The sequence below is a fragment of the Antrostomus carolinensis genome, unplaced genomic scaffold (genome assembly GCF_000700745.2).
Source record: "Antrostomus carolinensis isolate BGI_N321 unplaced genomic scaffold, ASM70074v2 scaffold17876, whole genome shotgun sequence".
In the NCBI taxonomy this organism is placed as follows: domain Eukaryota; kingdom Metazoa; phylum Chordata; class Aves; order Caprimulgiformes; family Caprimulgidae; genus Antrostomus; species Antrostomus carolinensis.
Window position 1 is genome coordinate 1 of NW_010324112.1, and position 10,991 is coordinate 10,991.

The following is a 10,991-nucleotide window of genomic DNA, read 5'->3' on the forward strand; positions in this document are numbered from 1 at the left end:
GGACCCGCGGGAGCCGCAGCCAACCGTCCCGACGGGCATCCCCGGTCCGTCCCTAGGCAGCTGTTAATTAGACAGAGATTTTGACAGAGACACAACAGGAACGTAGTGTTAAATACTAACCTAAAAGCGCCGGTGCTTCCCAAACTGGCTGGCAAGCAAACTTTTGTTCAGCTGTGTATCCAAAACAGGCACAAAAGCACAGGGAAAGCTCTCCTGTTTCCCCTCACGTTGCCATTTTCTCCTGGTTCCTCACACCTACAGCCACCTTCACATCATCATTTATCCCTGCCCTCGCCAAAGCTCACCCCCGCGGCCAGCACAGTGGTGTGCGAGGTGCCCGCGCCTGCCCTTGGCACTGCCACAGGTCGGCGGGAGGAAGATGCCACGCGGTTCCCTCCTTGGCCAACCACAGCACCATCAGCTCCATCAGGCCTGGCAACCCTTCCAGTATCATGATTGCACAGGTTCCTGCCAAATTCTCATGGGAAACCAGATCAGCACAGCCTCATCCTTAATTTCTTTCTTTGGTTCACTCTGAGACTACCTGCTGCGGGGCTGCTGCGTGTACTGAGCTGCCGTCACCCAGGGCAGAGAAGCTGTTCCTGATGTGGAGCTCCCTTGTCAGCCCCTCTCCTGCCCGATTCATCCCTCTCTCTCTCTCTTTTTAAAGCTTCTGTTCCAAGCACAGCAAGAGAAAAAGGAAGCGAAAAAGATAGGCATTGTGCCTTCAAATGCCTGGGGAGCAGAAAAGCTGCATCTCACCTGGTTTTTGTTGTGCCACTTGTTGGCCAAAGGGCGCAGCGGTGACAGCTGGGGAAGCCTCGGCTCTCCCATTCCCGCAGTCGGGGGCACACGCTGGGCAGGACCTTCATTCTCTGGTGCCTGTCACTGCTGCTGCTCTGGCCAGCATTCATCTCAACCCTTTGCAGGAGTAAGCATCCACTTTGCAAAGAAATGTACAGGAAATTGCATGCTCCAACCTGAAAAGAACAAACGACAACAGAAATTAACTGATTCATAAATATGACCAACATTTATAGGCAGCACATGCTTTGCAAAGCTTTAGTTCTGGTAACAGCAAGTAAGACAAACAGACAAAGTTAGAGGTGAGAAGATTCAGGAGCCAGAAGGGATCTGGCTTTTCTCAAGCAGAGCTCAGGAAGCCAATGTAGTGTCAAACTGGTCAGAAGATGTGCTTGTAAGTCACACAGTTAGACAGGACAGAGCAACTTCATACACAAGCAGTGCATTTTAGCATCCTGAGGCAAGGCTGAATGATTTCCCATTATCAGAATATCTTGTGCAAGTTAAGGAAATGTTACGTTCTTGACAAAAACAAGAACGGTTCTCCAGTGAGAGCGCATGCCCATGGCAGAAAACCAGAGTTCAACCAGGAACGTCCATGTATGGACCCCAAAACAACCTTCAAACTTTTATCATTGAATTTTGCTATGATTTTCTTCCGTAGTTGATTCCTTACCTGCCTGTGAAGTGACATTATTTTTCATTTAAGTTTCTTTTCTCTCCATTTACTTTTCTCCCATGCTCTCTGTCTCACTATCATCTTTCTCACATTTCAAATTACCACAACACCTGGATCCCGTAGCTCACATCTGTACTGTAGCAATTATTTCCTCAGTGCAGTATGTGTTTGCAAGTGAAATAATTTGTGTGCATTGTTTTGGAGTGGGCTCCCTGAACCCCTGTCATTCCCATGCTGCATCTGAGGGCCAGGCTGACAGCCTGGGGGGTGTTTCCAGCCTACAGTTCCCCATAGCCGCATCCCACAGCCTGTCCCTCTGACCCGAAAGTTTCTGCAGCATTGCTGTCACCTACGGACTCGCAGTGCTTTACTTCTTTGCACGATAGTGCAGCTTTGCTCTCGGGGTAGCTGGGGCTGGGAAAAGCATTTGTTGAAGGTCACAGGCTCTCAGACAGAGCCAGTCTCAAACATACCCTTGCCGTGGGGAGCAGCACTCCTCTTGCTAGCCCTTAAAGGAAGTCCCTGACACCGAGTGCTCCACCCTCCACTTCTACCTGAGCAAAACATCCTTCCTAACCTCTGTGTCTCCCCGGCACGGCAGTACCACGCTTCTCGCCTCACCCCACAACCTTGTCAGCACAGGGCCCTGGGACAGGCAAATCATGTGGGACAGGGCTCGCTCAGTCTGTACACCCCCCCGTGAGGCTTTGCTGCTCTCCATCCCCTCGCTTTTGGGTGAAGGGGTGCCCACCCAGAAGAGGCTGGTGTGTCGGGTGGGCACGTGCAGGTGCACACAAAGGCCCTCAGGGCAGGGGAGAACAGTGACATCCTTCAGAGCAGCAGGTCCCCATCAATTTGGGGTGACCAGATTCCAGCTGAGGAGCATAAGGAGCAGATGAAATCACAGTGCTTACCAGAATAACATTGCCTCCTTCTTCACCAGTTCCAGTCCCACCAGGCTCCTCACTCGTACAGAGGCTTTGGCGCAGCTGCACCCAGACGAGAGGAGGACGGGCGCTGCGCTTGTTGAACCACCTTGGCTCCTCACAGAGAAAAAGCCTTCTGCCAAAATGCCAGCTGCGATGCTGGCCCAGACTGCAGCTTTCACACCATGAACCTGCTGCTGTGACATTCCTGGGACGAAACGTCAATTTCCCTGAGCAGAGGAAATCTTAATTTCCCATTCTTATTACAGGCAAGATGAGCGCTGCAGGGGGGTGTCTAATCAAGGGGCGTCACTGTGTGTCATGCAGCAGACCAGCCTCTGCTAGCTTGCACCCTCCCCTAGACTTGCAGAGAGGCCACCAAGGCCACACGTTCCCGTGCGAGCGGCTCCGTGCCCCTCAGCCACGGCAAGGGGCGAAGCAGCATGAGAAGGAGCAGAAGACATCCGCAGGTTGCTGAGTTTAAAGCAGCCAAGAGGACCCTGAGGCAGAGAATGATGGTCATACAGACCAGACCTGTGCATTTCATTTTGGGTGTCTTCAAGGTCTTGCACAGCTCCAAGAGAGGTGACCAGATCTGGGGAGATTTCTAGTAAGGGTGTCCCTTGGCACAGAGTTTTCCAAAGCCTTTCAGACTGCCTGGGATGAGGACGGCTGTGGGCAAAAGCCCTGGACATTTCTAGGGGTCACCTATAGATGTTCTGAACCTTCTCTGGTAAAAAACAAAGGAACGTGGATTCTTCAAACTGGACTTTAAAAATCAACTTCCAGCCCTAAAAAAAAGATGATAAAGCTAGATGCTAATCTTTACATCAGTTAGGTCACTCTATGCCTGGAGCTCATTTGCCTTGCAAATACTCTATTGTTACATGCTGGGTCCCTCCCTACTCACTTAAATGACTAACTCCACCCCAAAAAAAGAAGAACTTTTGCTGAAACTGCTGGAGGAGAGACAGCTCCTGCCCCTGAAACCATGGGGCCTGTCAGCTACTCATCAGAGACCTATGACTTGGTGAGTCAAGCCTGGCTTTGCTTGTTTGAGAGGATAGCAGGGAGAGCAGGTAGAGCTGGGGTGGGCTGAAAGACCTGTTTTCTATCTGTCCATCTTCTCACCCTCCTGTTGGCAGAGGTAGAGCTTGAGCGATTTCTTACACTGGCACAATCAGCCCTCGCATCCCTTAAGCCTGGACTTGACCGATGGGGACCGCGAGCCGCTGTGCTTGCCAAGAGCCGGCGTAACGCAGCCACAGCTGTTGCGATCCAAGGGTGCCAGGTATCTCCTTGGGGACAGCTCCCTATGTACTGGGACCTTGTGCGTGGATGTCCTGGTGAGCGCTGAGCCCGTGCCCTGTCCTTGCACAGGGACCAAGACCGCAGTGCCAGGCAGCTCACTGGGAGAACTGGGCTGCTGCAGCCCTGCCCCACGCTGACAGCCTGTCCCAGTCTCTGTTCCCTGCTCTCTGCGCAGCCATTCACACAACGTGGGCTTAAAACACTTGTTCTGAGTTGGGAGCCTTTTGCACCAGCCTTCGGTGGTATAAATGATGTACACACAGTGTACAGAGCCCTGGAAACCTCATCTAGTACTTTACACCCGAGCAAACCCAATGCTATCTCTCTCTGTGTGAAAACCCTTGGTACGGCTATAGACACTGCTGTCCCCACTCGCCTTCTCCACAAACAGACTGCCATAGACTCTGCTGAAAGGGGAATATGCAGTATATTTACAAGAGGGGAATTTTAAAGAGAGGAAGATAAATTGCCAGTACTTCTTGTCATAGGGAGCGATGACACTGTGTATTCTGCCCCATAGTTCTCTCCCCCGCGTTTGCAAGCGAAAGACGGCAGCTGCACCTTTTAGAGTATGTTGTGCTATCCAAGGGGAAGTCCGCAGCGGCGCTATCATTAGCCTGGTTTTCAAATGGTGCTGCTCAGAATTTATTTTTTAAGCCGCTGGCTCTCTGTGGCAGACCTCAGTTTTCGTTTAGTTTCTCTAAAGAGACAAATAATGGATTTAATTTCTACCAATTTTTCTGTCCCTCCTTTGTCCTATACACCAGGGAAGAGAGAGGAGATGTGAGGGACAAGCCTTACCCTCCTTATTTTTTCTGATTCATCCAGTATAAAAATCCTTTGCGAACGGTGGTTGTTTCCTTTAGAACTTTTTTTGCAGAAGGGACTTCTCTCCTTGACCTCTGCTGAAGTTCATTGGCAGCACTAATGCTTACCGAGAGGTTAAAACCAAACTCAGACCATTTCCATCTCCCATGCTGGTTTGTTCCTCCAGCTGAACTCTCCATTGGAAATCTGTCTGTCCCACCACCAGAAGACCAGCAAAGTCCAAGCGTGCCGTCTGCCTGCTCGCAGCATCACGCGCTAGAAGCAAGCGGCTGCTTGTGGCAAAACTGTGTTGTTTTTAACAGAGGGGGGGATTAAGCAGCACTGGGATTTGTTCTTTGTATCCAATACTTTCCAGAACCTTGGCTTAGCGATTTTTACCTCTGCTGTGAATTATTTTAAATTATAAAGGAGACCCTGAATGAGAAGGGGGGAAACTCAGCTTACTTTGGGACTGAGCACCGAGGGTCGGGTGCCACAGCAAGAACAGCTTTATACCTTTTCTCAGACTGCCGGTGGTCGGGAGTTTGCGGTACACGTTTCCCACCTCTGCCTCCTGGGAGCTTCCCAGGTTTGGCTCCCTCCCTGGCACAGACCACAGATCTCACATGAGCAATGCCACATTTGCTTTGGTGGTGCCATCTGTTGCTTTACTCACACTCGGTGCTTGTAGCAGCAACCGACCCACAGAGATTTGCAAAAAAAAGGCTTCGACGGTGTCCTGTCAAAGCAGCAACACAAACCTTGCCTTGTGCACTCACCAGCAAGGATCGCTTGATCGATTGTACAAGTGTGGAAAGAAAAATGATGAGAACATTTCCACCAAAAAGGCATTTACCTCTATATCGCCCAGTGAGTGCAATGAGAGGCTCTCCTAAACTTCGATACCTGACAGGACCCCTCAGCTCTGTTAGTGTTATGGATAAGTAGCATACCCAAAATGACCTTGTTTCTCCATAGCAAGAAAGCTTTGCCCACTTAACCTTCCTCAGCTGCAGGCTGGAGAAACAAAAACACAGTTGTAGAAAGACCACCGATATCTCCGCCAGGTCCCCTGAGGTGCTGCCAGCCGGTGTTCATTGTAATGGGACCAACTCAACTCAAGAGCCATAAAGGCACCTGCCCTACGGTAACGTGGCATTTCCACAGGCTTTGCTCTTATCCTTAGGTTTCCCTGGTTCAGCACCCGGAGAGGGGATGAGCAGAAGCTCTCTCAGTAACTTGCACTGATGTGGGCCATTTCAGTTTTTAAGGCTTTGGGAATGAAACATCCTTCTCCCAGCCCTGGCATGGGGCTGGAAGGGAACGACTCACGTGGAAAATCCCTAGAAGTGCACAAGCTGCTCCTCTTCTGCAGCCAAACGTTTTGGTCTCTGGCAGTTGTGGGGAACCGAGAAAAACAGCTGACACGCAGAGACCGGAATAACCCTGAGATGTGGGTTAGAGGGGAAAAGGGATCCCTGAACAAAGAGCACACAGGAGCAGACTTCCCAGGCACGCTCTTGTCTGCTCAGTTACAGGAAAAGGCACCAATTTATCGCCAACCCTCAAATCTGGCTGCAGCTGTATTGCAGGAGACTTACAGAATCACAGACTGGTTTGGATTGGAAGGGACCTTAAAGCTCATCCAGTTCCAACCCCCCTGCCAGCAGCAGGGACACCTTCCACTAGACCAGGTTGCTCAAAGCCTCATCCAGCCTGGCCTTCAACACTTCCAGGGAGGGGGCATCTACAAGTTCCTTGGGCACCCTGTTCCAGTTTCTGCCCTCCCTCACAGTGAAGAACTTCTTCCTCATATCTAATCTAAACCTCCCCTCTTTCAGTTTAAACCCATTTCCCCTTGTTTTGTCATTAACTGCTCTTGCAGTTAATGACAGAGACTAATTAGAGACTTGTACAAAGGAGACCTGCGCACACGCTGTGGAATTCTGCCATCCCAGATGAGGCAGTCACCCTCTTCCAGTCCCAGAAATGGGAATTGCAGCAGAGCTCCCAAAAGCCTCAGGCTTGTCCCATTCACTGCATCTCCTGCAGCTCTGGTCCCTGCCCTTCCTGCCTCAGCCTGGACTCTGATTTTTCATCCTCTCTTATTTGTCTCCAACTCATCTCTGTCTGCTCCCACGCACACTCGCTGCTCTGCTTGGAGATGCACATGAGAGGACGCCTCAGACACGGCTCAGCGCACGCGTCCCCTGCCCGCAGTGAGTGCCTTACAGTAAGAGCCCTACCTGCCACCTTATCAGCAATCAGATGGTGTCTGATAGTGGCACTCAGCCTCCACACCTCCGGCTCCGAATGCAAGGTGATGCTGGAAACCATTCAGCAGCTAAAGCCATGGAACACCGTGCAGGCTGCCCATCCACTGTCATCGGTGGCACTGGCATGGCTTCAGGCAGAGCTCCCACACTCCAGCCAGCAAACCCAGCCCTTTCCTTTTTCCCTTTAAAGCTGGAACCCTCCAACCTCTCCCCAGTGAAATTACCTATTCCAACAGACATTCTCTTTGGGGTTTTCAGCACGGTCGCCTGTGTGTCCTGAGCAGCCTGGGTTTGGTCACTATACCAAATTGCAAAGGTTTTTTTGTTTGGTTTTGTTTTTTTCAGGGAGATTCAACAACTTTCCCTGGCCAACACATCACAGGTTTCTGACGCAGGGTCCAGGTATGGACTAGGCAGGAAATATTTTCAAGCCAGGGAGAAACAAACTGGGAGGGATTTCTAAAGGCTTTTGTCTTTGTGAGCAATCTCCAGTCTCCAGAATCGTACCCTAAACTGGAAAAATAATTGCTCTCTGGGAGTACAAATGCTTCTCACCAAAGGCTTACAAGCCCCACCATTTCATTAGGGCAAGACAGCCACGTGCATTTGAGGTTTTTTGGGCAGGGAGAAAGACTCTTAGCCCCTGAGAGGACCGGCTCTCGCCCATTGGGGTGGAAGCACCCAAACACACACAGCACAGCGGCAACACCACTGGTGGGGAACAGAACCACAGTGAGACCAAGAGCAACTTCGGTCAGACCAGAGTCTGTCTGGCTTAACGCTCTTTCTGGCAGTAGCCAGAGGTAGAGACCCAGGGAAGAGGGTAAGAGCTGGGCAAGATTATTCTGCACTTTCCCCAAGGGCTCACTCGCCCTCCTACCGTCCACTGCTTGGGGATCCCTGGGCCAACTGCCTGCTCCATGTGTTCCGTAATGCTCCATAGACTTCTTCCCCATCAACACACCTAGGCTCCCTCAGAGCCATGCAGGTGGTTTCAGCAGCACAGCAGTTCGAGACGAGCGCTGCTGCTGCTGCTGCTGCTGCGGCATCACCTCTTCACCCCAGTCGCATGCAGAGGCACCCAGCACGTCACCCAGGGAAGGCTGCTTGTGAGAGAAGAAATAGAAATCACCCTTTTCTAGCCAGGCACAATGCAGGACTCGAGGCTGGTTGTGGTCATTTGGCTTAGCAGCACATGGGGGGAGCAAAAAGCCCAAAAATCGGGTCTAGAGCTGTTTAAAGCAAGGCTAGTATTTTTAGATGGGAACTTTGGCTGACAAGGAAGGAGCAGCAGGTGCAAACGGCTACAGCTGGCAGTGAAAGGTATGAAAGCAGCGAGCAGGGACTTCCGCTGTGGTTGACACTGAAGTCTCAGCGCTGGTCTCCAGAGAGGGCGTGGGTGGGGGAGCTCAGGGTAACTGCTGCCAAGCTCTTCCCAGTCACCACTAATTTCTCAGCTTGCCACAAGCCTCCTGTACCGCCCTCTTTTTCTGCCCATCCTCATCCGAACCCTTTGCTTTTGGGAACGCCCAGCTCGTGCGAGGTTCCCGAGGCCAGCCCGAGCATGCCCACCGTCTGGGGGGCTCGTCCCGAGCATGACTACAGCTTTCCAGGACGTGGGACTTGCACAGTCTCAGCCTGAACACAGGCTGCTCACCTGGCAAGGAGCTACAGCAGACCAAATGGAAATCACATCTGCAGCAGCTCAATTGCACTTTCCTTACCGGGTACCAGCCCAAGGGCTGAGTGGCATTTTCAGATTCCCTTTTCTCCTCTGACTGCAGTTTACTCAGGACCGTGAGGTTTGCCAACAGAACAGATTTCTCTCTCCAGCATCCATCCCTGTAGCTGTGGCACGGCGACTCCTCAGAGCCATTCCTCCAGCTGTGTTCGAACAGCTGCCCTGCACCTTTGTCTGAGCCCATGGAAAGCGATCCCAAGCACCGCTGCTGCTGTGCCCACCTCACCTTGCTCTGCCCCAGGCAGCTCTCAGATCTCCAAGGAGGCAGACGGGGATGGGATCAGTGCAGAGAACTTGAGGTACAGATGTGCTCTGCAGTGAATCCCACCACCTTTGTACCTGACAGCAGACAGGACAGGGACAGTTCGTGTCAGAAACAGGTGGAAAGATCAGGAAAGCTGGGGGAGGAGGGTTCCATGCTGTGTGACAAAACCAAAAGCCACTGGTAAGTGACTCGGCAACAACCAGGGTATAAAACTGGTCACCTGTCTGGACACCAGAACATCCCCAAATACACTAGGTAAGGTTTACAGACTGAGCAGGTCACCATGCTGCGAGCAGGCAGCACCTCCTGCTAACCCAAGAGGGCTGTAGGACATGGGGATGCTCTGCTCCAGGTCTGCCAGCTGCAGCTGTGTTCAGAAACTCACCTCCTGTGACCAGACTCTCTCTTTTCCCCAGAGCCAGGTAGAGCTGAGCGGTTACTACGAAGCTGAGAACACCACCCCGTCTTTGGAAGGCTACTTTTGCTTCAACCCAGCCTCATCCATGGTCGGCAATCAGAGAGACCCCTTCAGAAAGGTCTTCATGCCCCTCATCTATCTGCTGATGTTTGTCTTGGGGACTGTGGGCAATGCCCTGGTCCTGGTCATTTTAGAGAGGTTCAAGCGCTCTCGCACTACCACAGAAAACTTCCTCTTCCACCTCACCCTGGCCAACCTGGCACTGTTGCTCACCTTCCCCTTCAGTGTGGTGGAGAGCTTAGCCGGGTGGGTATTTGGAAAGTACCTCTGCAAGATCCTCAGTGCTGTCCACAAGATCAATTTCTACTGCAGCAGCATGCTGCTGGGGTGCATCGCAGTGGACCGCTACCTGGCCATCGTCTACGCAATCCACACCTACCGCAAACGCAGAGCTCGCTCCATCCACCTCACCTGCACGGCTGTCTGGCTCTGCTCGCTGCTTTTGACCTTACCTGATCTCATCTTCATGGAAGTCTGGACAGACGACAGCAACCGCAGCATTTGCTATTTTCCAGAGGTTGGGATCGATGGCAACAATGCTTGGCTGGCGACCCGCTTCCTCTACCACACCGTGGGCTTCTTTCTGCCCCTGCTGGTCATGTGCTACTGCTACGTGGCCATCGTCCGGGCTCTGTGTCAGTCCCAGCGCCTGCAGAGGCAAAAAGCTGTCCGCGTGGCCATCCTGGTCACAGGTGTCTTCCTGCTCTGCTGGAGCCCCTACCACATCGTCATCTTCCTGAACACACTTACCAAGCTAGAAGCCTTCACCAAGAACTGTCTCCTGGAAGACCAGCTGGACACGGCCATCATGGTGACAGAGGCCATCGGCTTCACCCACTGCTGCCTCAACCCCATCCTCTACGCCTTCATTGGAGTAAAGTTCCGTAACGACTTTTTCCGGATCCTGCAGGAGCTCGGTTGCATAAGCCAGGAGACCTTGCAGGAGATCCTGGAGGTGACAAGGAAGGGCAGCGGGATCGAGTCTGACAACACCACCTCCATCTCCACTTTCTAGCTGGGAAAGGCTGCCTGTGGGCAGAACTGGCCTGAGGCTTGTCTTCCCAGCAGCAAACATGCTGTGGCCTTAGTCGTGTTTCACAAGCGTCCCCACCGTTTTCTTCACTACTCGGGAAACTGAGGTCCGATAGCCACCAAGCACCCAAAACCCACCAGACACCTTCCCTGGCTCCTTCTCGTTCTCATACATGTAAAAATCCATCTGTTGGCAAACGCTGGCTGTCCTACGGTCGCTCTGGCAGAGCCAGATGAACCTGAGCAGGTTGGAACTGATGTTTCCACCTCTCCCTCGAAAAACTGACTGCAGGTGTCCTGTGCACAGAGCCAGGCACAAGGCTGGGGTGCTGGGGGCAGGGAAAAAAGTGCAGCCAAGTAAAGGTGGAGTCATGTCAGTCTGCAAGGACTGAGGACAAAAGCTAAGCAGGTCTCTGTTTCACCAGCCCGGGTTGGTAGAGGTGTGCCTGAAGGAAGCAGCAGGACTCAGGGGCCACGGCGGCTGGAACGAGAGGCACAGGTAGGACTGGCAGGGGATGTGGAGCTCATCCCAATAGCGTGGGCACATGGTGCTGGACAGTCTCTGGCTGCAACGTTGCTCCTCCTGCTGCGTGACTTCCCCCCCAGCACCTTGATTTTCCCAACTTGGTGCATGCCAGGAGATCCTGCCATGAACTCAAAGATGTGACTGTT

General features: G+C 52.4%; 1 protein-coding gene across 1 annotated transcript; it reads left to right on the top strand.

Annotated features, from left to right (window-relative positions):
- The first annotated feature begins 3,315 nt into the window (after positions 1-3,315).
- Positions 3,316-10,302, top strand: CXCR5 (C-X-C motif chemokine receptor 5). Its single transcript, XM_010170825.2, has 2 exons — positions 3,316-3,439; positions 9,226-10,302. Exons 1-2 carry the CDS (start codon positions 3,401-3,403, stop codon positions 10,300-10,302), a joined length of 1,116 nt encoding a protein of 371 aa, XP_010169127.1. The 5' UTR covers positions 3,316-3,400.
- The last annotated feature ends 689 nt before the right edge of the window (positions 10,303-10,991 follow it).

Excerpts from the sequence above, each read along its gene's own strand:
- CXCR5 (XM_010170825.2), top strand. The coding sequence starts at position 3,401 with ATGGGGCCTGTCAGCTACTCATCAGAGACCTATGACTTG. Across the intron at positions 3,440-9,225 it reads CATCAGAGACCTATGACTTG|AGCCAGGTAGAGCTGAGCGG; the intron begins GTGAGTCAAGCC and ends TCTTTTCCCCAG.